General features: G+C 44.1%; 1 protein-coding gene across 1 annotated transcript; it reads left to right on the forward strand.

Moving 5' to 3' along the window:
* Nucleotides 1-28: 28 nt before the first annotated feature.
* On the forward strand, nucleotides 29-27,642 carry URB2 (URB2 ribosome biogenesis 2 homolog (S. cerevisiae)). Its single transcript, XM_019549877.1, has 10 exons — nucleotides 29-105; nucleotides 980-1,122; nucleotides 3,095-3,271; nucleotides 4,013-7,403; nucleotides 10,351-10,511; nucleotides 13,612-13,722; nucleotides 15,738-15,980; nucleotides 16,878-16,968; nucleotides 17,904-18,043; nucleotides 26,864-27,642. The coding sequence occupies exons 2-10, from the start codon at nucleotides 997-999 to the stop codon at nucleotides 27,059-27,061; spliced, it is 4,638 nt and encodes a 1,545-aa protein (XP_019405422.1). The 5' UTR covers nucleotides 29-105; nucleotides 980-996; the 3' UTR covers nucleotides 27,062-27,642.
* The last annotated feature ends 286 nt before the right edge of the window (nucleotides 27,643-27,928 follow it).

The following is a 27,928-nucleotide window of genomic DNA, read 5'->3' on the forward strand; positions in this document are numbered from 1 at the left end:
GGCTGGTGGTCGGGTCAGGGGCCGCTGCGCGGCCGGAAGCACGTGTGTGCGCGCGCGTTGGGCGCTGCGTGGCAGGAGGGAGCGTATGCCCGGCCGCGGTGAGGGGTGAGCAGCTGCACCGGAAGTGGGGGTGGGGTGCGTGCCAGGGTGTGCACGTACGTGTATCTGGTGGGGGTGTGTACCTGTCTATAGATGCTTGCGTGTGTGTACTTATAAGGGTGGGGTGGGGTGTATATCTGAGGGGTCTTTACATACGTATCTAGAGATTGTGCGTGTGTGTGTACATACATATGTAGACAGATATGTACGTGTGTATGTGTGTGTACACAGCCATGTGTCTTCGGATATACGGGTTTCCCTCACCTCACACAGGCTTTGTATGCGTGAATTCGCTTTTATGTGGTGACACTTTTTATACCAAAAACTCATTACGTGCAAGGTAAATTCATTGTTCTGTGATTCCTGTGGAGGAAGCCCACAGTCAACTGCGCTGTGCAGTGTGCATTGTGGGAGTGACGTGCACCAACATATAGTCTCCTGTGTGGATCTTTGCCCCTCGCTCATTGTCTGCGACACGTGTTTCTGTAGTTGTCATCCCCATTATGATAGTGCCCTGTGCTTGTGTGTACTGTCGCCCGTTGGTGAGTACCAAAATTGTCTTGTAAAAGTGGTAGAAATGGGTCTGGGGGGTTAGTACAGTCATGGTCTTGGAACGTATCCCTATTTGTTACATTGTAAAGTGGGTGCAAACACTGTACAGCATAAAGCAAGAGAAACCTGTACATATATCTGTCTACTTATCTAGCTAGTTACCTATATATAACACAAGCTTCATCGGATGCTGAGCAGGCCCCCCAGAAATAGCGAAGATCCAGTGGTTATTCAATCCCAGACTGCTACAGGGGTAACCCTAGATATTCTTTGCCTAATGTTTATTGAAGCACGTATTTTATATTTCTCTGCATATTTGGGCTTTCAGATCTACCTGTTGTCCCCATGGCAGCCATTTATTCTGGAATTCACTTGAAGCTGAAAAGTGCCAGGACCTCCTGGGAAGACAAACTCAAGCTAGCTCACTTTGCGTGGGTTTCCCATCAGTGCTTCCTTCCTAATAAAGAGCAAGTGGGTTCCTGTTCTGTTTTTCTTTCTTTGTTTTTTTTATTGTCAAATACAGAAAAAGGGGTACTGTTTAAGTTGTCACTGAAAACTTGATGATTCAAAGTATCTGTAATGCACTGCTTGTTTCTAGACATAGTGCCAATATAGCAGTGAGTGGTCACTGCTACTATTTTGGTTTGGGGTGATTTTGCAATGGCCTGTGTTAATGTAATTTGGTATCAGTTCATTTCCCAATAGACTGTATCATCCCCATCACAAAATGTGCACTAAATATCTAGTGTCCTGGGATTCCTTTTTTAGTATCTTTAGCAGAAAATCCTACTATAATATGGACTAACTACTGATCATATTCTCACTTTTAGAGGCATTTGCGCCCAGTCAGGGTCAAAATATGTAGAGGTGTTTGATTTCAGTTAGGGCAGAATGGGAAAGAGGCTGTAGTACCCATTTCATGAACGAATGCAGGACGTTAGTCTCCAAAACTGTTGGACCAGCATGTTTCATTTCATCCTGTATCTGGTCCCAACGTGTTTCCAGACTACCTCATTGGTCCATTACTGGCATGGGGTGACATGGCTATCTCATGGTCTAGGAGGGGGGTTTTGGACTGAGTGGAAGAGCCATTTGTGACTGAGACTTATTTCCTGCTAGTTTTGTTAGTGTCTGGGCAGAGCATCTATTGACTCCTTGGATTCTTCCTTGGAGGCAGCAGTGGCCTTTCACACACACATGAAATGTTCAGGTATGAATCCTGTTTCAGTCCTGTAGTCTACACCCTCAGTCCTCCTTTAACTCTGCCTAGCGTATTAATTGATTTTTGGGGATTTGTAGTGTCTTGCCTCACCTGATTTGTAGTCCCTTGGACATGTGTAGTCTCTTGAACAAGCACCTGGCTGGGGTCACATGACCCCAGCACTTTTTCCTGCCACTGGCAGAGGATTGGACTCTGTGATCCTTTGAAGTCCCTTCTGACCCTAGCATCTATGAATCTATGATGGGATGGTGCATTCTGATGCTCATTACTTAATGTAAGAAAAACAGCACTTTTCTTGAACCAATGTTAGCCCACAAAACTTTATGCAAGTTCTTTTTTTTCTTAATTGTCTTAATTTGTTTGAATTAAGACATGTTTAAAAATTTTGCTAAGAGAGCAACAATTTAAATCAAATTTAATTATATTTTAAAGGTTTTCGTTTAAATATTCTCTTTGTAGTGTTTATTTCAAAAGTGTTTTCTTGATGGAAAAAATAAGAATTATATGTATTTTATATCCATATACCAAAAGGAAACAGGACTTGAAGGCTTTATCTTTGCTTTTCTGTGCAACTTGAGATCCATGTCAGTGGTTTAATAACTTCAGAAACTTCATTATTTCCCTTAACAGAAGTTTAGAGCTCTCTTGCCTTTATTGGCAAACAAAGATTTTCTTAGGTGTGAACTGTTTGGCTCACTGGTTTACACTGTATGCTGTTTCCTTTCCTAGTAGTAGGTCTGAAAGTGTTGTAAGAGCCAGGTTGTGTCTGTAGTGATCAGGGTAGAGTTTACAATATGAAGACCATTTAAGTTTAGAGACTTTTATAAGCCTTTAAAGGTTAGACTGGCGCTCTGGAGCTTGTAATTTTATAGTGGTGATTGTTGAGCTTATGAGATCTTTATGTTCAGTCTGAATGTTCTTTGCCCAGGGATCTTGTTAGTTTTGTAGTTTATACAATCTACCAGGCTTCAAGAGTGTGATATGCGTAGGGAAATGATTGAAACAGTTGGAACTCCAAAAAAATGAAGCCAGAACTATACAAATAGCTTCATTTGTGTACTGAAACTTGGAATAAGTATGCAAGTTCTTTTTGTATTTGGGTTTTAAAGTAATTTTTGATGCAGGATTGTGTTTTAATTGTGAAGTGCTTACTCTTACCTCTTCACAGGGAGGCACATACATAGCGGTATGATAGGGGTTTTTTTTGTTTTTACCTTACAGGTGTTACTTGATTGGGTGAGCCATACATTGGTTTCTTTTTACAACAAGAAACTTGACCTGGAGGATGAAGTTGTTGCAAAACTTTGGGCCTACCTGGATAATATTATCCATAGTAGAAAACTACAAAACCTCCTGAAGAATGGAAAAAAAATCAGCCTCAGTTTTTCAATTGCACAGGTAATTCCAACCAAACAATTTGGAAGATGCTGGATCTGACTCTGTTTTAGAGCTTGCAAAATGCATGAAATATAATTCACTAAATAACGTTCTGGCTAATTATTCCCCCCCTCCCCTCCCCACACACTGCCTAATTACTTTGAATTTTTAAGACAATATGTTGTCTTTATCCACTTTGCTGCAAGAGAGAGGATTTTTGTGGAGAACAGTGTGAAAGACAAAACTTCCTAATATAACATCAAGCTAGAATGAATACAGGCTTTGCTTTCTCCAGTCACTTAGAGAGGGAACTGTCTTAAATATGCTGGTTAGTAGGAAAACACCCAGTCAGATGTGCAGTGTTGAAATTTGTTTGATCACATAGTAGTTGAGCCAAAAATTCCTTTATTAAATCCAAAGGCCAATAGCGGTACTACAGTTACTGTCTCTTATACTACTACTGAAAGCTTGTGAGGGGTATTGGGTTCTTGTGCTAGGTGTTATACATGCATGTAGACACATTTTCTGTGCTGAAGAGTTTATGAGCTGACTTAGCTGGGATCAGACTGTGCCTGGGGATTGGGAGTGAGCACTGGCAGATTTTTGTCCTTGTTTATATTAAGGCCTGCTGCTATGTCCACCTAGAGCTGTTCAGCACAGAAAAGTTGACACTGCCCAAGTCCCTGCAAAGTTTATTTCTGGGTGCAAAATTGATACTGAATCCTTTTGTTCTCCCTTCTACCCCCCCCCCCCAATCTTCAGGTCATAAATAAAAGGATATCAGAGTCCTGTGCACAAAGGCACCTTGTGAACATCGGCACAGTGCTGAGCTGCTGCAGAGGCATACTTTCCACTCCTCCCCTCACCATCATTTATACAGCAAAATATGAGCTGATGGTGGACCTCCTGAGCAAGTTGTCTTGGTTGGCCTGTAAGCAGCTGACCTCAGAAGCTGCTGTGACTTCCCAGCTGTTTGATGTCCTCCAGCTTGCCTTTGCTCAGTACCTCCTGCTTCAGAGGCAGCAAATCAATCCAAACCGTGTGTTTGGGCAAGTGACCTGCCACTTGTTTCAAGCATGTCTGCTTCTGAGACATCTGCTGATTTTCAGAACAGGGATGCAGTCAGATGACAGCCACGTACGTCAGCACTTGGGCAAGGAAATCCGAACTCACATAGAGACCATGCTGCAGACTGGGATATTTCAGCTTGAGCTCTTGTCATCCTATAAAGAAGAGCTGCTGCAAGAAAGGGAACTACAAGGAAGGAAGAAAGGGGCTCTTAAAACTCTCCTTGTGCCAGTCAGTACAGTGCAGAACAAGCTGAATGATACCAGTTTTTGTGAGTCTGCTCTCCATGGAAACGTGGTAGCAAATTCAGTGCCTCTACTTTACAAGCTTTTCTTGGACTCTTACTGTAAGGCAGAAAACCATCTGCTTTGCTTCCACATGTTCACCAGGCTTTATAGCTGCCTCAGGCTTTCTTACCTGCAGGAGGACCAGTGGGAGGGGAAGACACTCTCTCCTTCAGTCTGGAATACAGAGCTACTCGCAGTAGAACAACTCCTGAACTTAGTGCTCAGCAACGACATCTACAACATTGCTGCTGACCGCATCCGGCACAAGGAGATCCAGTTCCATTTTTACCGCAGGCTGGCAGAGACCTTGGTGAATCACTCTCAGGCTTCCATCCCAGCTTGGTTTCGGTGCCTCAAGACTTTGATTTCGTTGAACCACTTGATAGTAGAGCCAGATCTGGATGATCTGGTGGCCTCGGCATGGGTTGATGCAGACGTCTCTGAGCTCCGTACAAAAAAGCCCCAGGAGGCCCTCATTAATGTCATGTTTCAGACTTACACCAAGCTGCGACAGTTCCCAAAGCTTTTTGAAGAGGTACTGTCTGTGATATGTCGTCCAGCTGCTGAGGAACTGAGGCTGCCAGTCTTGTCTGCTGACCTGACAGTGAAACTTTGTGAGTGCCTCCTCGAGCTGCCACCCAACCAGATTCTGGACATTTTGTCACTTATCCTGGAGAAGTGCCGGACTTTCATCGTTCCTTATGTGGAAGGGGATTCTGACATGGCCTTAAAACTGCTGTCTTTGAGTTCAGTGCTGCATGCTTTTATGTTCAATATGAAATGTCTGGACAATGTCTCACCTTTGCCTGTGGTCCTTCGCACTCAGAGTCTGCTGGGTGAGCTGCAGAAAGAGCTCATCCAGCCCTTGCTGGACCTTCTGAAGGATTGCTCTGTCAAGAAAGAGAACCCAGACGTTTGGCTAGAGAAGACCAGTGACTCTGCTCTCCTCCTTGTCTACACGTGGGTGGAGGTTGACACTCTGCTTCATATAAACTGCAGCAAGTACATTTGTCCACTGGCTGACATTGTTCCTGCTGTTAGTGATTCTGCTGTGGAGAGCTGGGATTTCTCAGCCCTTCTTCCCACTGTGGATGCCCAGTGTTGGAAGAGAGTAGTGGGGCTCTCAAGCAGCTGCTTCTCAACTAGTAAATATTGCTTAGAACTGCTTGCTCTTCAGAAAATGAAGAAGATTTTAATACAGAGCAGTTCCAAGACTGAGGCTGATCTTCAAGCCTTACAGAACATGACAGCCTTCATCCTTGAATCTGGGCGATCAACCATGAGCACAGGAATGTCTGAGCCCTGGAATGGCAATGCCAGTGCCGTCACTGCCTTCAACTATTCCACTGCACACTGGCACCTTGTAGTCTCAAACCTTACAATCCTGGTTCAGTATTTTTCTCCGAGAGATGTTGAGTACCTCGCTGACATGCTCCTGAGGACTTTATCATCCATGCAAGATCAGGAGGTTCCTGCTGATCATGAGTCCTCTGTCACAGTTGGAAAAGTGTCCAGAGATTTGCTGCATAGTTCTCTTTTTCCAGAAATTCGGGTGCTGCACTGTGCTTTTATAAGTTGCATTATTCAGCAGTGCACTGGCATGCTACATTTGGCTGCTAAGGGCCCTGCAGATCATCCTCTTCTGTTGCTCTCCACAGATAACATACCATGGCATGAAGAAGTTCTTTCTTCTTGCAAAACTTTGGATTTGCTAGTAGCACCATCAGGAAACAAACTGTTAAAGAATGAACCCAGCTTATGCTGGAAAACAATGGAAGAAGTTGCTCAAAATATATTAACGCTGACAAGGACCAGCTCCCCTGTTACCTTGGAAGAAGATACGATAGAGAGGCTTTCAGCTCTACTAGAGATCCTATCTGCACTGAAACTTGACAGTCTCTTTCCTTCAGACCATACCCGGTGTTTTCTCTTGTTGCTGTCCTTGGTAGCCAATACCAGGGCTAATGCCTCTTGCAGTAAGCTGAAATTTCTGAGTACGTGCTTCCACCTACTAACGTGCCTACAGACTGGCAGAAATGCCAACTCCAGTTTTAAGGTTTTCCATGCCAGTGACGTTCTTGAGGCTGTCATGACTTCTCTCTTCTCAACTAGCAAGTGCTTTGATGGGACATCTCCTATGTGGGCAGAATTTCTCCAGGTGATCCAGAGCTTTCTGGAACATTTCCTTCAGATGACTGTGGAAAGGAGGTGGAGCATGAGACTCAATTTGGAAAAGTTCACAACTTTCCTAGCAAACTGCAAACCAAGTGCAGAGGCAGCAAGAGGCAAGAGCAGGAAGAATTGGAATCCAGCAACTGGGCAGCTTCTTCTCGTAGCACTGACCACTCTGTGCCATATTCTGACTCTCTTCCATGAGCAGCAGCAAGAAAAGGGACAGCAACCTACAGAAGAGCTGTCTGCTTTGTTGGAGTTGGCAGTTCTCCACACAGGAGCAACCATTGAGTCCTGCCTTTGGAACTGTGCCAAAGACCAACCTTTGCCTTTAATATTTATACCCTCTATCACCACTCTTCTGAAAGCAGATTTGAGATTTATGAAAAGGGACAGCGAGGCAAAGAGTCCTAAAGACCTTGGCAAACACTGGGAGTGTTCCCATGCTGAACTGTACCAAAAGTTTTACTCTCAGATACTGAGAGAGTTGGCCTTGGCAGGAGGCCATATTCAGTTTCTTCGGTCTGCTCTGCAGTTTTTAACTGTCTTCTGCTCGGTACCAGATCTGTATCCTGGAAAAGAGACTGCTGTCACTGTGTTTTACTCTTTAAAAAATCTCCTTGCTGGTATGGATTTTTAAAAATCCCCTCTCTATCTTCTCAGAAAATGTAGGGATACTGGGGTGGGTAAAAATCACATTAACTTATTTTCTTTGAGTGTCTAGTCATGTTAGCAAATCTGCAAGTATTCTGTTTTTTGCTTTTTTTTATGAGCACGTCAGAAGCTTTCAGAGAGAAACTAGTGGTGGTAACTCATTTGGATCTAACTTGACAGTGGTCTCATCTGGAAGGCATTTTTTGGGTGTCAATACTAGTTATTTTTCTTTAAAACTCTCTTCCCTCCATGCCTGCTATCCCCCAGATTTCTCTTATTTGAAACAGTAGCTATTTATGTGCCTGTGTGTTGCATTTTCATGGAAGAGACCTGTTTTGCATGCAGTAAGACACTTTCTGCTGGTGCCTCCTGCATTGTTTGTGGCAACAGTTTGGACATCAAGGTTTGAAGATGTAACCCTAAGCCTTTTATAAAATGATATAATAAAGTTTTAGAAATGGTGGTGCAAGCCAGTGAGACAGCAATCTAAAACACACTGATAATGACTGTTTTGCTGTAGGGCTTTTTAGGGATGCTTTAAAAATGTTTTGTTGGTTTTGTTTGCTCGTGCCTAGTGTTTGTTTGATAAATTGATGGTGTTAGAGTGATGCTGTAGCTGTGGTGTAAACTCTTCATGCAGTGTGTAATTAAAGTATTGAACTCATTGCCACCAGATTTGTGGAAGGTGACAGTTTAGCCAGATTTTAAAAAGGTTTGACAAATTCTTGGAAGAAAGGGGCATCGCTAGCTACTGAGTACAAGAGGTAGGGATATAGCCTCTGAATCAGAACTTCCTAGACCTTAAATGGTGGAGGCTGCAAGTGAGAGAGAGGGCCAGTGGAAAAAAACTGGTCAGACCCTGTTCGCTCTCTTTTCCAGCATCTACACTCTGCCACTGTGTGACACATGACACTGGGCAAGATGGATTTATGGTTTGACCTAGTAAATGGCAGTTCTTATGTTCTTGTGTCCAGACAATTATGTGAGAAGCAAGGATTTTTTTGGGGTGATGCCTTTTATTGGACCACCTGCATGGCTAGAATAAAGTTAGACAAGTGGGTCTGAGGAGGGAAGCAAGCAAGCACAGCAAATGTAAAGAGCTGAGAGTAAATGGTTTGGCACTTTTTCATCTGGAGATCTTGTAGGGCCTTATGCAGGTGGATAAATATTGTCCATACTTGTGGCTGAGGAAATGGAAAAAGCAGAAGGCCTGGCTTTTGGAGATGCCAGAAACCTGTATTTCCAGAGCTGATGCTAGCTGTGAATGCCTTTGCTTGCTTGCACATAGTGGACGCATTCCCATGAGTAGGAACATGTGTTTCCTTGGGGACAAATAGCAGCAGTTTATATTTGTGCCATTGCTACTTATCCTCAGGCACTCCCCTGCATATGATCTCTGGCTCACTGCAGATTGTCTCAGGTAGGGGAGGGGAGGCTGGAGCCAGCATCTGGGCTGGCCCCAGCATCCTTACCTGGGATCATGGGGGCCTTCCAGGACTGCAGCAGTGTTAATCTGGGCTTGCAAAGCCTGCTCGACTGCCGGAGTGTGGCTCTTGCTGTCCAGGCTTCCGTTTCAGGCAGTGCTCACTGTAGCCCCATGTGCCACCCTACCCTTTTGCTGTTTTTCTTAGATACCAGGGGTTCCTGGTATCTAATTTTGCCTCCGTGCTTTAAATATGCAGCGTGGGGTACCTTTTCACATGCACCTCATGCTTTTTGTGGTTTCTCAAAAGCTTTTGAGACACTGAAAAGTGCATGCTCCCCCTCACAGGAACATGGCCAGTGAGTCTGATAAATTTGGTATTAGAAGCCCAGTCCTTTTGATTGCCAGCGGTCTAATGTCTAACGGTATGTTGCCTCCCTCAAAGTACAATGTACACTGACATTGTACAGACTCATTGTAGTCTAAACAGAACTGGCAACGTTCTTTGGGGCAGGTTGGATTTAGCTGAATTTAGTTCTACAGCATGTTCTTTTGAATGTTGGTGTTGCCTTCTTGCTTGATTCTTAACATGTCTTTGCCCAGGAGCACAATTGTAGTGCAGTTCTGCATGGGGAAAATCTTGGCAAATCTGGTTGTGAACCTACCTGAGGCCCTTGCTAGCAGAGATGCGGAGAGACTGTATAACAGCTGCTATATACAGATACAAAAGCTGTCTCTCAAGCTGTGTATCTCAAGTCTTCAAAGTTGCAGAATTCACTTGCAGTTGCCAGTGTGATGTAGAAATTAAATCATGGGAATCGATGTCATGTCTACCAACTTCTGATGCTACTTCTTATACTATCTGCCTCCACACCTACTTGTCTCAGTTTACTTGTATGCAAAACTGGTATAATGCTTTAGTGTGGAGACAGGATTTTTTGTTAAAAAGCTATGAGATTCTGTCATGGAAAGTGTTGGAGAAAAGCAAGGCATTAAAGAAGTTAAAATATCTGTTTCTCTTACCCAAAATCTTGCAAGTTTGGAGCTGAGAAAAAATTGCTAAGTAAACGAAAATATAATCTGGTCATAACTTGTATGTATATACGTGTAGGTGTATTCATTTATTTAAATATGTTGGAGGTATGGTCTAACAGAGATCTTGCATATCAACTCAATACCTGTGGTATTTGTGACTCTCATCCCCAAGCCCAGATATCTTGCAGCCTGATAAGCTTGTTCCCATAGTTCATGGACAGGCCTCATCGTGGTGTGATGAGAATGAAGGCATTTCATCAATATGATGACAGTGGCATAAACAGTAGGGTTACTGTGTTTTGAATGACATGTTGTTGTGAATAGGAAGAGACTGTTTTGCAGGCAAATATTGTAAAGGCCCACAGTCCCATTCTAAGGACTGATTTAAAAACTGTTACATATGGCAGTTCTCTGTGTTGATAAACAATTCAAATGTGTTTGTCTTCCGTCTTAATATGCAGGTTCTGGGATCACAGTCCAGGTGATTCAAAATATAGAAATACAGCTGACAGAGTTGGGTACTCAGCTCTTGGAGGGGTGTACCACTGAGGAGTTTTATGCCATGATGAAGCTGGTGCTCCAGGGAATTGAGGTTAGCAACCTGTGGAAGCAGAATCCTCAGGTAAGGAATGCTTGGCTTATTTTTTGTCTCCTTTTTCCTTGTTTTTTTCTTTCTCTGCCTTGAAGAACTGAATTAGTATGGTGTCTGACAAAGTGGGTGGTAGGAAAGACAGGCCAGAGAGCATAAGCTGAGTAAGAAGTAGGAGTTTGGCTTTAAAAGCATTTTTCATTATGCTGCACAGACGGGTTGCTTTAATGGTGTTAAATCTGGTGCTTAGATGCTGTAATGAGGAGTGCTCTGGAGATGCCGATGACAGACAGAATCCACTGAGAAGGAAATGGAGGAGACTTTCAGTAAGATTTAGCAGTCTGACTCTCACTGATGGCATTGGGAATCACATGGATTTCTCCCTGCAAGCCATGCTTGAGTTGATTTCAATGCTACAATAGCAGCTTTTATTTCATTCCTGTTGTGTTATCCAGGAGAATCTTTAGATCGCTCCCTGAAAAGTGATTTATCCCAGTTATGCAGATGATTACTAGGAAGTTGCTTTAATTTCTGTGAATTTTTTGATTTAGAATAATGCATCAATGCCTTGCCTAGCTTGCTTAAGTCACACACTGTGTAGGGTGTGTAAGCCTCTTTTGTATTAGTTAGAATGTGCCAGTTCTCTCATCTTTCCAGTCCATGGATCAGCTGGCCTCGCTTTCCTGCAGTGTAGGATTCTTGTTAATCTTTGTACTGCTCAGCATTAGCTTAAGCATTTTCCTGGTGCTTTGCACATGCACTTTAATCATTATCAGGGATCTGAGTTTTGTATTTCCCATGGGGGGGGAAAAAAAGGAGAAAAGAGCAGATTTTACCTTTTACTGGAGGCCAACACAGATTTCTCATTTTACCAGAGAAACCTGAGGATTTTGCAGTTTTGTAATGAGCTCTCTGCAGGCTGGCAGGGTGCTAGCCTGCAAGGGGCTGGGAAGGAGCAGGAGCAGGGTTGTCAGGCAGGGGGCGCTATATGCAGGTATATGCACATGGCTGCCAGGCACCCTGGAGAGCAGCTCCCACAGGTAAGGGGGGATGAGGGGGAATTGAGGCCCCCATAGGGAGTAAGGGAGTTGGGCAGGGCTGGGGGTGGGCAGCAGGCACTTGGCGCAGCTTATCCAGGGGACAGGGAGGGTGGGGCTGGCTCCCCACATCTGCATGCACTCCTGGGGACAGGGGGGACAAATGCCCCCCAGATCTGTGTGCAGGGCATGGGCATGGGCTGCCCACTTCAGGCTCAGACTCCCACCCTGCTACCTTCCCCCAGGGCCTCTGGAGCTCAGCAGGTGTGACCTAGCGCTGCAAAGAAGAGTGGGGCTGCACAACAAAGCAGCTTGCCACTGTGATTGAGGAGGGCCATGAGGGACTTTTCATTTTAATCACGGATTTTGGGGGTTTTATTAGAGAATTTGTTATTTTTATTTCTTTTTTTATCAGGGAAAACCAGGATCCCTGATCATCACAAGCCTTCTGTGAACAGGGTGAATCAGCCTATGGGAAAACCGATACTAAGACCAGACACAATTGTTTGGGAGCTCTTTTCCATGAAAATTTCCCACTGTTGCTACAGGTGCAGCATAAACAAAACACTGGAGGCCCCTGATTCTAGTCATCATGTTGTCTCTACTTTGACCATTGTTGGCTGACATGGTACTTTTAAGCAGCAGCACTACGTGAGGTCCCAGTTACACTAGTGCTCCTGTCGTCCCATTCCATGAAGTTTCTGATCCCAGGCTTGTCTTTCTGATATCTGAGCACAACCCAGTAGTACATTAAACAGGGCAACTGATTTCTTTTCTCATTGGAGCTGAATTGGGAGTGATAATACTGGGAGCATTTTGACCAAAATAAAAAGCCTGGTATGTCCACCTTTTGGAAAATGAGCTGATTTAGGCCATGGACAGGCATACCGTGAAGTGCTCTAAATCTGTAGTGCTTCAGGGCATGGACAGACATACAGAACCCAGCCAGAGCACTTAAAAATCACCATGACAGCTTGCAGCATTCTGCTCTCCAGGTGGGGGGCATGATAGGGGTTTGTTTGGTCTTCCAACATCCTATACTCCTCTGCTCCTCTCACAACAGGAGAGCATGGCAGATGGCCAGTGAGTGCTTTCCTATGCACTTGGCCTCCAGTTTCCCCTTTCCAGAGGTGGAGAGCTGTGCAAAGAATCATTCTTTCCAGCCCCAGGGATATCTTAGTGCGCAGGAGAGTGCTCATGGGCTGACCACCCTGCTATCTCCTATCCCCCCTTTACTGGTTGAGGGGGAGGGCAGAGCTCTGTGGAACGTTAGGGGATGGAGAAACTCCCCATCAAACACCGTAGGGTACAGACATAATCAGAAGTGCTTCAAAATAAAGTGCTTCTAAATAGTTACTGTTTTATCAAAAGGTATTTATGGAGGGCTTCATCTGGTGTCACATGGGATCATCAGGCTTGCACGTTTGTTTCCATGTTCTTGTTCCATGTTTCAAATGTTGCATCTGTCCAGGGCTTTCTGGGAGTAGTGGGTCATACCCAGATACAACTCAGGGAAAGCTGGCCCAGGTTCTGCTCATTTTGAAAAGGCATCTCTGTCATAGATATAGCCAGTAGGTCATTTTTGTTAAAGAGATATGCAAGTCTTCCTACCTGGTTCATATAATGCCTGTCACCTTAGCGTATAAGCATTGAAATGCATGTGTGTGAACTGTAAGGTTAAAATGCACTGGTAACACACCTTCAGTTTGGTTCACTTTAAGCGCTCTATGACTTCCCAAGCAATTTACTTCTTAAGTAAGTTGCCCGAAGGTGCAGATATTCGTTCTGTTTCCTTCCACTACCTACAGTGGCCACTATATGGCTTGCTGTGTGATTATTTTTTAAATGTATTAATGTCTTGAATTGCTTTTAAAATAAACTTTGTTCAGGATATGATTACCAGTCAGCTCCTAAAACCTTTTTTGGTGCTTTTAATCTTCAGGCTTTTACAGAGATGTAGTCTAATACGGGGATTTTTGCTTTATAAAGGCTTTGAAGATGCCTCAAACTATGTCTCCTTAATAAGAGTTCTGCCATGCTACAAAAAAACATATTTATTTTCTGCCAGTGACTGCTTGTCTCCTTGCTTCCTGCAGGAAGTACTGTCAGCTGTTACCCTAATCAAATTGCTGCTCAGCTGCCCGTTAAGTGGAGAGAAAGAGAGAGCTTTCTGGTTTGCCAGTCCCCAGATAATCACAGCATTGGCTGTAAGTATCTCGCAGCTCCCACGGCTGTAACTTCATTATCTCCCCCTTGTTTGGCTGAGCCTGCAACTATTGTGTCTGAAGCACAAAATGTATTTTAAAAAATAAATAAAAATGATGTATTTTTTAGGAGTTGGTTTATGATTTGTTTCCACTGCTTGGAACAAATCTCTCCAGATAAATCCTTTTGCCTTAGCACAAAGTACATTACTGTTATCATCATTTTGAAGAGAGATAATCCCCTGGAGCTTCCCTGTAATACATAGGAGGACTTGCTAGTCTGCATGGAGGGGTTGGAGAGCTGCTCTTCTCTATGTCCTGGACAGCTGTCTTTCAGACTCATTGGAGAAGGGAACTGTTGTGTTTTGGCATGTATGAAAGCAAAAAGCCAACAAATTTAAAAAAAAAGGCTAAGTACATTACTAAGAAGCATGCGTGAAAATAATAGAATCACAGAAAGTGAGGGTTGGAAGGGACCTCAGGAGGCGTCTAATCCAACCCCCTGCCAACTAGAGAAGGACCAGCCCCAACTAGATCACCCCAGCCAAAGCTTTATCTAATCAGGTTTTGAAACCCCCCAAGGATGGAGCTTCCACCACCTCTCTGGGTAACCTGTTCCAGTGTTTTCCTACCCTTCTAGTGAGAAAATTCTTCCTCATATCTAACTAAACTTCCCTTGCTGAAACTTGAGACTGTTGCTCCTTGTTCTATCATCTGCCACCACTGAGAACAGTTTAGCTCCATCCTTTTTCAAACCCCCTTCAGGCAGATGAAGACTGCTATTAAGTCCCCTCTCAGTCTCCTCTTCTGTACACTAAATAAGCCCAGTTCCCCCAGTCTTTCCTCATAAGTCGCCTCCCAGCCCCTTCACCATTTCTGTCGCCATCCACTGGACTCCCTGATTTGTCCAGTTCCTTTCTGTAGTGGGGAGCCCACAGCTGAACACAGTACTCCAGATGTGGCTTCACCAGTGCTGAAGAGGGGAATAATCACTTCTCTTGACCTACTGGCAACACGCCCACCAATACAGCCCAGGATACCATTAGCCTTCTTAGCAACTAGGGCACACTGAGTTCAAGTTTCTTAGCCCTTTTTACCCAGCACCCTAATGCAATGAGACTGGTGCTCACGTTGGGGTTAACTGACCCTCTGGTCTTGAGTTTGTCTGGCAGTGGTTTGGGCCTGATTAGCAAAGCTCTATCATGCCCTCATGCTGTTATTGATGATGCCACTTTCCCATCCTTAATGGCACGTGTGTGGATGCTCATGAAGGACAGAACCATTGGACACATATTTGAAATAATATAGACACAATGAGTGAGTGCAAATAGGAACCATTTATCATGGTCGTTGTGAATCTTCTCTAGGGCAGTGGTTCTCAACCTTTTTTTGTACCAGGTCCCACTTGTCCCCTTCACTCCCAACCTGCTAGCCCCAGTCCCCCAGTGTGTGGGGCAGGGGGTGGTTGTGTGGGGCAAGGGAGGGGGAGGTTCCAGCCCCTTGCAGGCTGGAAATCTGCCAGCCTGCAAGGGAAAAGCAACCTTTCCCAAATTTTTTCCTTTAAAGGAGAATCCATTTTTAAAGTTTGTCTGTGGCCCTTTCATGTTCTTGTGACCCACTTTCTGGTTGCAACCCATGAGTTGAGAAATACACAAACACATCCCCACTGCCCCCACACACTTGGTGGGGTTGGAGCATTGGGGCAGGGGGCAGTTGGTCGAGAATGAGGGTCACTGGGTTGGAACTGGCCATCAATGTTTACAAATGGGTCCTGGTATAAAAAAAGTTGAGAACCACTGCTCTAGGGAATTGTGGGATTGCAGCAGCAGTCCACAGACTCAGCAGTGCTTGCAGGAAATGACATGTGTGGACACAATATCATTCATGCACTTAGAATGGCTAGTGTGAGTGGGGCTCTTTATTCACATAGTTATATCAATATTAATCCTTCAGGTTCAAGTACAAGGGTGTGTTGGGGGAGCCTATTTTTTTTTTTTCTTCTTCAATTTCACATGTAGATGCAATGCAGAGAAGCCTGCCAGGACCAGCTGCTGATTCCCACCATTGTTGTGCCTATACTGGAGGCAGTAGCAGCCCTGCTGAGGCAAGGAGAAGAGATTCTCACAAACCCACATCATGTGTCGCTGGTGTTTAACATTCTTCTAACAGTCCCTCTGGATCATCTGAAGACAGAGGATTATGGCAGCATATTCCTGGGAATGCACGAAGTGCTGTTCTCTATCCTGCAGTGTCACCCTAAGGTCTGTGGGGATGGGAGGAAGCAAGATGGGTATGCCAGTGATCAGAAATGTTTTTAAAAATAAGATGTAAATCCCTGAATTCTGAGCTATATCTTGAAGAAAAAACCCCCCAAAACTTGTGGTTCTAAAAGTATTTGCACCAGTCTCATCGAAGGGTTGTAGCCCTGGAAGCTTGTGAGATACCAGATCCTAAAAGACACTTGCTTCAGTCACTGTCTTGCTTTTGTTTTCTGCTTACACTTTAAAGAATCGTTTGACTGTAGATTTGTCACAAACCTCTGGAATCAGATTAGGGTAATCTTTTTCTAAAGTGTCAAGATCCATTTTTAAAAAATGACATTTTGGAACAGAAGTCTTTGTAGAGATCAGTAGGATTTAGGTTCCTACCTGTGAAAGTCTCTTCTGAAAATGGGGATTGGGCACCTTAGGGAATGTTACACTTAAAGGTTTAAGTTAGTGGGAAGCTACTTGTACAAGCTGCCTTCTGCTGATGTGTAAGTATTGTTGGACTGTAAATTTCTTGGGCTAGCAGTAGTTTCAGGACAGACACTATCCATTACTTCCTGCAAGCATTAATTCAGTGTGAATTTCAACCTCTGCTTTGAGTCTGTAGGGTGATTCCTTAAGGATGATGATGACTACAAATCATTTGTAGCAGTATGGGCCAGGACTCCATTGAGCTGTGGAGCTAGTGAAACACAGAATACAGAAAAGATTATTCTCAGACCCAAAGCACTTGCAATCTCTGCAGCTTCCCTTGCAGTGCATACATTCTCTGTAATTGTGGGGTGTCAGATAAACTACCATGGAAACCTCAGAATCATGCTTTCTGTCTTTTTTGTTTTGCTCTGCTGCATCCAGTTTTGCTTGATACTGTTTCATTTGATGTTCTTGTAGGTGATGTTAAAAGCGGCTCCATCTTTCCTGAACAGTTTCAGTAGGCTGGTGGTTTCTGTCATGCATGAGGGACGACAGAAAGGAGAACGAGGTGCTGTTCCACTGTTTTTATGGGCCTATCCTTCTCTGATCCTGTGCAACACAGAGAAGAAAATGCAAAACAAGGCAGACTGTAACTGTAGACATTGAAATAAAGACCTAGTACCATAATGTGTCTTCAAAGCCACTAGCCACATGTGCAGAGGTAAGCACAAGCTATGTCATAGCTTGTGCTCCTAGGAGTAACTGAGACCCTTTGAACGGGTACACAATGCATCTTCTCACTCCCTCCTATGCTGGCTTATAATTGCCCAGGACAGAACTAAACTTTTCCTGTGTTTACTTTACCCTGCCCCACTAGACCTTGCTTCTAAGCCACCAGAGCATGTACATGCCCAAGTACTTCTGGCAGCTGTCCACGTCCAAAGTGGAGCAGCAGTTAAAGAGAACCATGGCAGCTGGTGGAAGGCATGGCAGTGTTTACATGTACATGCTAGCTGCTGTGTGGCAACACAAGCCTTACTCTGCTCAGCAGAGGTAGTTTAACTGTCAGAAGAAAAAAGGGCTCTGCCTTTGCAGAGAACCATTGGTTATGAATACACTCAACTTTAGTTCTGCTCGCAAACTCTCTAGTGTAAACTAGGCCTCATGCAGTGCTTCCATTCATCATGATAGGTATGTCTCCCCTGCATTACAGGGTGGCTGAAGTATAGTGCAGAAATACCTGAGGTAGCTTTAAACTGGCTAGATTTTTGGTAGTGGTGTTAGCCGTAGAAGCAGGGAGCTGGTTGTGGGCTAATTTATCTAGTTCATCTTTCTCTTCTCTCTTAAAAATATGCTAAAAATTGGAAGTCCAAATAAGATCCCATGGCTGGCTTGTGTTGTTGCATGTAATGAGTGAGTTTTGTTTGTTTAAAAAGATTCATTGAATTAATTTTGTTTTGTTTTTGACTCAAACTTTGAACCACAATTTGATTTCTTTTTCAGGGAGCATGGATGAATTTGGAGTTGTGTTGAAATGTGCACGCTTGGTGGAAAGGATGTATGACTATATTGCTGCAAAAACAGAGCAGTTCACAGTGTTTTCTCCCTTCATAGTAGCCAAATATGTGACTGAACTGCAGAAGGTAATATACATTCATCTGTTTTGAGGACTTAGTAAAGTTCTAGTTCTTTCAGATCCAGAGTATCGCCCCTCCTGGGCACACAGGGCTGCTCAGTGCTCTAAATTAGGGGTAATTTAAACACAGTTCTTGAAATAATATCTCCTTGAAAAACAACCTATGTTTACAAAATTACTTTGTTCTTCTAATATACTTTTTCATGCACTTGGGATCCAAACTGTGGCTCTAATCTTCCCAAACTGATGTTACTTACTCAGCGATTCTCTCTGCGAGTGCACAGCACCTTTGTTCCTTTGATAAAGCAAACCCGAAAAAGTTATTGAGGAAAAAACTCACTCTTCCATGTTGGCTCAGGCATAACCAATAAATGTGGGGAAAGATGGAATTACTGTTAGGTGGGTACATAATGGGCTGAATAACCACAAACAAAGAGTAAGTGCACTTGGATAGATGTCAGAATAGCTGGGAATGTTAAGTGGTGAGCTCAGGGGACTGTGTTCTAGGTCTGGTGCCATTTAACTTTTTTATTGTTAACTTGGCTGTAGGGATAAATTAGAGAGAAGTGAGATACAGACAACAGATTTGACAATGAAAAATGCAAGATGCTACCCCTAAGAAGGCACAACCGAATACACAGTGAGGGACAGTTGGTGTAGGCAATAGCACTGCCAAAAAGGGGCTAGAGGTTTTGGTGGATTGCAAGCTCAGCATGAGTCAGCAATGGGATGCAGTTGCAAAATGTAATTTTAGGTTGCATTAACCAACGTAATATATGAAGGACTTGGAAGTGATACTGGCATTTCAGTTGGTGCTGGCTAATTTGTGCACGTTTTTACAAAGATGCAGAGAAATTGGAGAGGATTCAGAGGCAAGCTACAATATTGAGGAGGAGATGAGGAAGTGATTAGAATGTAGCCCATACAGAAAAAGGTTGAAAAAACTGCATGTGTTTAGTTGAGAGAAAAGGAACTTGGTGGGGGATGTATTTCAAATACTATTCCCATTTGCCACAGGATATAGGACATGAAACAGTGGGTTTAAACTGCAGCAAAACAGATTTAGATTAAATCTGAGGATAAATGTTTCTGATTGTTAGAACAGTAGAACCGTCTAACAAGCTTCATGAAATCATCTTCACTCAAAGTTTTTGAGAGAAGATTGGATAGGTGTCTGGCTGAAACAGCATGGGAGTACCCACCACATCCTACATCTGGGCAGTCGGTTGCACTAAATGACCTGGGGCTTTCCTTCCAATCCTGTGATTCTATAAATCACAAATGTCAAAAGTACAGCCCACAGAGCTGTATCATTCGGTGCCCAGTCTCAAAGTGACCCACATGGGTGTGTCAGTCGGCCTCACATGCAACGACTGTCCCAGCTGTCATCCCAGAGTAGCCACCGCATGCAATACAGCCCCATAGTGTCCGCATTGCATGCTGCGGCTGCTCTAGGGCACCAGAGCTGTACAGCACAGCCCACAATGGCAGTTCCAGGGCTGTGCAGCATGACTGCTCAGGGACACAAGCGCATGCAGCGCCGCCTCTGGATCCAAATTGTAGGCTTGGTCTGGGTCCAGTCCAGCCCATGAACTGGCTCTGCCCCACTCACCTGGCCGCTGGGCTGGAGGAGTTTGATACCTCTGCTATAAATCAAAGAGAGATACTCATAGGCAAGACTAGGACTCTGCTGAAGCCAGAGGGTTTGCAGCAGCCTGTTATCACAGAAGCTGTCACATGCTATAGTGACATTTGTGTTATAGTCACATATACGTCACATGCTATAGGCCAAAGTCGCATGCTATAGTGGTTGTTCCTGAGCTGCACTGATGTGTTGTGAGGCTATGAGCCTGTAACTGCAGAGGCAAAGACTGAGGCATAAACCAAGCATAAAATACACATGGCAGCTGTGTGCAAATGAGTAGGCTGTGCACTTATATGTGTGAGGACTGAACAAACTGGGTGTTTGGAAACAGGCATGGGGAAGCATGAGAAAATTGCTCCTAGTTTGTGCAGGGGCAAATTAGTCACTCTTGAAAGTGGTGGAGTCCCAGCCCCCCAAGGTTTTTGTTGCTTATTCATCCCTTTTTAAAATGGGGCAGCTTGACTCGCCATAAAAGCTGATTCACTCTTGTGTTCATGGCCCAAGTCTGAGACGTGCCCTTAGTAGTTTTTGTGTCTTGTGCTGGTTCCTAATTCTTTTCTTGTGCTGTGGACAGAATCAGGAGGCCAAGCTCAAGCCCTTTAGCTAGATAGTTTTGGCCTACTTCTGTCCTCTCCATGCTCCTCTATGGTTCTGATCTCCTTTCCTGCCTAGAAATAGCAAGAGGGGCTGGGGCAGAGGAGGTGAAGTTTGTCCTGTTGGGCTTGGTTTCTGTTCAGAGATTTCAGTTCCTGTTTCTGCAGCAGGCACCCCACTGTCTGGAGCAGCTGCTTGAAGGTCAGTGATCTCCACAGTTGTTCCATGGCCAAATCCACTTCCTGTCCAGCTCAGTTCAGCAGGTGCCATTTCATATGCCTGCCACTTAAAGCAAGTCCCAACACCAGTGTCATGTTGCAAAGTGTTGCTGTGTTTTTTAACACTAGGATAGTTTTAAGCATCAGCTACAGAGTGTGCCAAGCCTTTAGTTAACTGAACAGCCCACTGTAGTTTTGTCAACCCCCCACAAAAGTTATGTTAAAATGTTCATCATAGTTTCCTCGAGGTGTGCAGCCTGAATCTTTCCCAGCAATAACCTTGATGTAAAGATAGGTTTGGAGTGACTGGAGATGGTGACATTAAGGACTGTAAGTAGGGTGATAAATCCAGCTGCTCCTGTCCTGTGCATCCTTTCCCCCAGTAGGACTAACTAGGGTAAGCTGAGTGCTTGCTGCCACTTGAATTGCAGTGACCAGGCTGCCACTCAGAATTCTGCCTGCATACCTCTGCAGCATGCCTGCCCTGCCTGTATCTCCAGTAACTGCAGTAGCCTTCTGTCTGGCAGCAGCTCTGCCCATTTCCAAATCTTTGTTGGGACTTAATAGCTTGCTGAGTCCTTGCTTTTTGTAATCATGTTCCTTCCTCTCCCCTTCCCCTCTTTCCCCTGATTTTTTTCCTACTGTCTCCTACCCCTTCCAGTCAGACCTGGTAGATCTATGTATGAGGAAGAACAAAAAGGGAAGGATTAATTGACAGCAGAAATGCCAGGGGCTGTTACTTGTATCAAAAGAAAGAAAAGCAGGGCTGGAACAAGCATTGCTCACATGTTAGTGGTATGTCTGGGTGGTCAGCCCGAAGATGAAGAGAAACCCACTGGAGATGCAGCCTGTGAATAATAGTACCGTCTTCCTCTTGTCTAGTAGTAACCATGACCAAGATTGTTGCAGGTAGGCACAAGGTTCTATAGCCCCTTTGAAGATCTTAGTCCAGGTCCAAGGAAGGCTTCAGGCATCCAACAGGGAGCTTAAGTGGAATTGTGGTGCCAGAGTCCAAAAGTACAATCCTGACAACCCCTGCTCAGCTGCTGTCTCATCCTGTTTTATCCTGAACAGTACAAGCACTTCAGTTTTCCAATGGAAGCTCTCTGAGCATCTTGAGATGCACTGCTGCGCCTTCCTACAGCCGTTCCTGACCTGACTGAGCAGTTCAGTGCCTAGCTTATGGCTAAACCCAGTCAGGAACTACCAGCTGTGCTTTTGTTATTGTTGAAGAGCTTCAACGTCTTTGGAGGAACAGATGCTGGGCATCTAGGGCTATTTGTTTTGCAATTGAAGCAATCTGTGCATTAAAGTATAGCTCCAGTACTAGGCAGCTGCCCACTGGCTGAACTGACTTCAGGCAGCTGCCTGCTTAATGTGCTGGCTGTTAGGGCTGTGCAGAGCTTTGTTCGCTGATTCGATCTGGCCAAGATGTGGCCCGATTTGGCGGCTGAATCCAAATCGAATCAGGAGAACCTTTAATCTCTCCGAATCAATTTGGAGAGATTTGGAAATATTCAATGATTCGGACATAGATACAACTTTAAATTTTTTTTACATACCTCAAGGTACCAGGTAGCTTGCCAATGCTGAGATGGTGGGGCAGATGGAGCGTCCCATGGGAGTGTGGTAGGGTCCCCAGCACACTCAGCAGCAGACCTGAAAGTGGACCAGAAGCACTTCCAGTCCACTTCTGGGTCCACTGGAGAGCATGCAGGGGACCACCCTCCTCCCCTCCCCCCGCTCAGCGACTGGTGCCTCTTGGGTGTGGGGGGGTCCCCCAGGGTACCCCTGTGGCCATCTGCTGAGCTGGGGGGATGCAGGGTGGTTGTCCACTTCCACTGCACTTCCGGGTTCGCTGCCGAGCATGCAGGAGGTCCCCCCCACGCTCCTGTGGCATGCTCCATCAGCATTCACGAGCCATGCCTGGTACCTTGAGGTATGTAGAAAAAACATTTAAAGCTGTGTCTATGGCCGAATTGCTGATTCTCTGAATCTACATTGAATCTTCAGATTCAGGTTTGGCTGAATCAAATCAGGACAATGATCCAAGTCAATGAATCGAATTGCTGTCCTTGATTCGGGCCGAATCCGAATTAAATATGGCCTGTTTTGTACACCCCTACCAGGTGTCACAGACCCCGTTGCGCAGCACTTAACTCTGCATCTTATAGGGAGCCTCAGTGCCTCAGAGCTCTAAATTCTATTCTGAGATTCAGGCAACTATATGCTTGGCACTGCAGCAGGTAACTTTTAGATGCATAGTCTGCCTTTTTGGGGGTTGGGGCAGGGCTCTGTCTCCATATTCTAAGCTTCATTCCAAACCAGTTTCCTGTGACCCTTTTTTATAGCTTTGTCTCTGTCAGCTGATGCCTTGATCTTCCCTAAGGTACAAACTGATTCTCCTCTTTGCCCCAGCAAAATCCATTTCATTTTGAAAGAATAGGCCCTCCTAGCTTTGGGAGGACAGGTGCTAGATAAGAATCAGTCTGAGACAGTCTTATATAATCTTGTACACACCAGAAAATTGTTGAGTGTGTTTATGCTAGAAATGCATCAATAGAAGCATTAGATGCAAGACATGGGAGGTGATACCGCCTTTATATTCAACACTGGTTAGGCCTCATCCCATATTTTAAAAAGGATGTGGAGAAGTTAGAGAGGGTCCAGAGGCAGGCAACAAAGATGATTAAGGGCTTGGAAAGGAAGTCATATGAGGCAAGACTGAAGAAGCTAGGCTTGTTCAACTTGCAGAAAAGATGCTTAAGAGGAGACATGATAGCAGTCTTCAAATACTTGAAGGGCTGCCATAAATAAAATGGAAAGCATGTTTTCTCTTTTACTGCAGAGAGGAGGATGTGGACCGAAGACTTGAAGTTGCAACAAAAGTTGGATATCTGGAAAAAAAAAAACTTCTTCACTACTAGAATAGTGAGACAGTGGAATAGACTGGCTAGGGAAGTTGTAGACTCTCTGTCCCTGGAGGTGCTCAAGACTAGGTTGGACAGGCACTGGTTGGGGATGATTTAGGCATAGCTATACCCATGTTATACTATGGGTATTTCCCATGCTTCTGGGCTTTGCTGGTTGCTCCTGTTCCCACCTCCCATTCTGATATGTGTTAAGATGTTTCTAAGCCTTCCCAGAGACTCTGGGTATTGGCAGCAGCCAAGGCTGGGGACTTTGACTGGGGTGTGCCAATACTTCTGCTGGGACCAAAGCCAGTTTCCTGGCTAGAAGGTCTTGCCCCTCTACTCAGGGTCAGACTGGTTACCATATTTGGGATCAGGAAGGAATTTGACTTCATGGTCAGGTTGATATGGACTGTGGGGGGTTTTGCCTTCCTTTGGAGCAAGGGGTGTGGCCCTCTACCTGGGATCTCTTGAACATATACTGGCAGCATTTCATAGAAGCAGGACATTTGCTGCTGTGGTTCCCATTCTTTGCCTGTAGCAGGTGTTAGGTCTGTGTTGTATAAGGGCTCACAGTAGTCTTATGCATCATTTAGATGATGGTTTGCATGGGATAGTTTGAATAGGGATGACCCTGCCTCAGGCAGGGATTTGGACTAGATGCCCTTTGGAATTCCCTTCTAGCCCCACTTCTCTATGATTTATTCTATTATCCTCAACAGATAAGGAACCATGTCTACTGCGTCCAAGAGTAAAGTGACACTTTGTGTTCTCTGAAATTGTTGCTGCTAAATAGCTGTTCGACTGACACTGATTGGGATATTTTTTCTTTTGTACTTCTTGCCTACCTCTTGGGGGAGCAGTGAGACTTAATTCCTGTTAATAAAGTGCGTTGGGATCTCTGGATGGACAGGGACATAAAGTATCTTACTGAATTTCATCTTATTAGGATGACTGCGATGATATGTAAATATGTTGAACATTTAAAAGGATTATATGAATTATATTTTAGAAACCTAACTACAGTGCAGAGAATCCAAATATTTTGGAATCATCTTAATGGTAAAATATTTATTTACATGTATAGAAATATTAAAAAGGATTCTGGTCATTGGATCTTGCCATCTTTGACACCACTTAAGGTATTATTAGGTCATGGGCAACTGGTGCCTCCCAAGTCTGGGGCGGGCACCTGCAGGCACTGGCATTGGTGGTAGGGCTGGAGCTGGCAAGCTCTCTCAGGTGTGGGCAGTGGCCTTGTTGGGGGGGGAGGAGGGGTATGTGCCCCTGCTGTGGCTCCCCTACACATTGCCTCTGTATTAGGTTGTATTTTAAGTGTAACCGTATACTTAATACAATCCACTACCAGGAAGGTGGGATTTAAAAGACTCCAACTACTTTTCCACTTGCAAAGGTGAGGGTGTAGATGGAAAGCAGAAAGATAAGTATTGAAATAGCAACAGAAAGAATAGGAGAATTAGGTGGGCATGGCTGCATTATGTGTTTTTAAGTAGTTTTTCATATATAGAATGTAACTTTATTCAGCAAAGAATAGCCCCCACCCACTCCCATGGTATGGACTCTTTAACCATCTTTAGACCTGCCTCTTTAAAATCTGCTCTCAGCAATTATGGTCACTTGTTACAAAACCATTGAATATTTCAGAAATTAGGTATCTGAAAAAGTAAAACAGGCACTAATGTTAAATGATAAAGGTTCTTGTTTGGTGGCGTACTACTGTGTACGGTCTCTTGAGGCTTTTACTTCCTGGTGCTATGTCTAATAAGTTTACTGATTACACTAATGGGTGGTTTGGGGATTAACATATGGACAGGATAACTAAGCATGAGACAAGTAAGTCTTTAATCTCCTGTGGAACAGAGAGATCAGAATGTTACAAAAGGATCAGTTCCTATTTGACTATTAAATTGGTGAGGACTGATGCATATCAGAAGGGGAGGGGAATGGGCTCCACATTATAGAAGGCACACGTGTCCCTCCCCAGCCACAGGGAAAACCCTACTACACATGCAAACTAAAGCTCAGTAGCAACCAGCTATAAAGTTAGTACACATGTCTGAAGTCTAACTTTATAGCTCATTGAAGCTTTTTATTGTGTGGTCAGTACGTTGCATATGTAGCTGGTCTTGACATACTTGCACAATTAGCCAGTTAATTGCAAAATACCTGCAATATGTAGAGAGGGCCAAAGTGCTAAGGGGAAGCTACATCAGAGAGCAGGGATAGAGCTATATAGGGCTGGAGCCCATTTTCATATGTGATGCGAGAGGGTACAAGCCATTAAGTCAAATACAGATCCATGTGCTTTTAGCAAGACTGATCTTGCCCATGTTTGTAGTAACACAGGAGTTTTGTACCACTCCCTCTGCAGCAATCATTTGGCTCCTTATCCCTGGCAGGGGAAATCAGCCCCCTCCCCTCCAGTGCCCTGTGACTTTAGGGTAGAAAAATCAACTTGTCACTCTGAGGAGTTCTTTTCACCAGTGACAGGTTTATTAGTTGCCTCAGGAACAGGAATATTTTTAAAGACAGGTTTTTAATGCAGTTTCCATAACTCGGTGCATGCAGGCACAGGTACAGGGCCATGGAGCTAATCTTGGTGTTTAGCAGAGATGGGACATGTGGCAAAAATAATCCAAGAGGTTAGCTCTGCCTCAGGCAGTTATATTGTAGTGAGTGGGTTGTGAGCATAGGGTGTGCTCTGGTTTGCCTAAAGTCGGCACTGACACTCCTCGCTGTAGGGGTTATGCCAGTTGGGAGAAGACAGCGTGCATGTGACTAGAGCAAGGGACTGAGTCAAGAGCTTTCAGCTGAATTCCCAGTTCTGCCTTTATTTGCTACATGACCTTGAACAAGCCATTTAATCTCTGTGGGCCGCTCCTCCTTTTTAGGTTGAATCTCAGAATGGAATGAAGCACACTTAAAATCCTTTGATAAAACTGCCTGGATAACTAGCATGTTATTAAACTGGAAAAGGCAAAGCATGCCACCTCCTTTTAAATGCTGAAACGATCTAACAGATGGGCTGGTCCCCGAGTTTGTGCAGCCTGCATCTGATATATGTTGTACAGATTCCTGATCATGAAAGATGAGTACAAATTCTTCTGGGAAATATGTTCCAGGGAATATCTTAGGGTATGCTTATCATAGCTTTTAGGTTGCTAAGTTTTCTGACGGGTGTGTCTTTACCTGTACTTCACTGCAAGTGAAACAGCATGTATCTGCATTTTAACATGTGTGATTACACATGGCTCCTATGTTGTAAATCAGTCTGAGAAAAGAATTTTTGTTGGCTTATACTTCATGCTGTGTTTAATGAACCATTCTGGATGGGCTGATAGAGTAGGATTCTGTCATGTCAGGATTTTACTATAATGAGGTATACTCACTATGGAGAGTAGGAAAAAATTAATAGTTTTTTTTTGTTCTTTTCATAGGTTACCTTGCACCCAGAAGTAAAGAAACATCTAACAGAGGGATTGTATCACATCCTAGACCTTTGCATTGAAAGTGATATCAAGTTCTTAAGTGCATCCCTACAGCCTGGCGTAAGGGAAGTCTTTAAGGAACTGTATAATGATTATACTCACTACCACAAAACTGAAAAACGAGGCGAGGAGAAATACACCGCATGACACAACTTTAATAATATTGCATAATGGACAAGGACCTGATCTTTTGCAGTGCCAAAAAACTCTGTGCTCTCATTCAGTTCAGCATGGATGGCACATTGTGGGATCATGACCTAAGAGAGTTTTTTCAAAAAGCAAAGCAAAAAAAATGAATGCTGTGTCCCTGTCTGCTTCACTTGTGGTGTGGAAGAATACCTGTTTTTAGGCCTGATTGTGCTGCCTGTAATAATGTGGGCCAACTGCTGCATCTCTGCAGCCTCTTCCCCCTGAAATCAATGAGACTGCTCATGTGCTATGTGCAGTCTGGGCCCTTATGAATTTTTATTTAAGCAAACAATGCACAATGTCAAAACCTACAGTGGTTGTGTGACTTTCCTGCTGTCACAGTGGTAGGTGATACTTCATGTTCTTGAAGTGCCTTGCACTTTTTTACTTAAAAAAAAAATATCGTGACTATTTTACATTAATATGACTGGCTGCTGTTACAAAACCATACGAACTCTAGTTTTTATAAAATACTCAAGCATTTGTATATTTCTGTCTTCTGACTTTTGTATCAAGCCAAATGAAGTATCAGCATAAAAACACTGACCACTTGGAAGTCTTTACCAAATATGTCAAAAATATAATTAGCAAAGGGAAAATATATTATTTTACCCTATGCTGCCCTCCTGTGATTGTTCCATAAAATCACTCTTATTTAATTTGCATATATAACAAAAATCAAGCTCTTTCAGACTGAACACTTTTTTTTCTCTTATCACATATAGCACCTAGGTTCTTAGTATTCAAAAGAGTTTTGTTGCCGTAGTCTAGTCAGTTTGACACTTCTCTAAAATGCCACGATCAGGAGATACCATGGTGGGGGGA

Source organism: Crocodylus porosus, unplaced genomic scaffold (assembly GCF_001723895.1).
Source record: "Crocodylus porosus isolate Cpor-Errol unplaced genomic scaffold, CroPor_comp1, whole genome shotgun sequence".
Classification (NCBI taxonomy): domain Eukaryota; kingdom Metazoa; phylum Chordata; order Crocodylia; family Crocodylidae; genus Crocodylus; species Crocodylus porosus.

Bases quoted from the DNA above. Each gene is read 5' to 3' on its own strand.
- URB2 (XM_019549877.1), top strand. From the start codon at position 997: ATGGCAGCCATTTATTCTGGAATTCACTTGAAGCTGAAAAGTGCCAGG. The intron at 7,404-10,350 runs GTATGGATTTTT...CTTAATATGCAG, and splicing joins TTTAAAAAATCTCCTTGCTG to GTTCTGGGATCACAGTCCAG. The intron at 10,512-13,611 runs GTAAGGAATGCT...TGCTTCCTGCAG, and splicing joins TGTGGAAGCAGAATCCTCAG to GAAGTACTGTCAGCTGTTAC.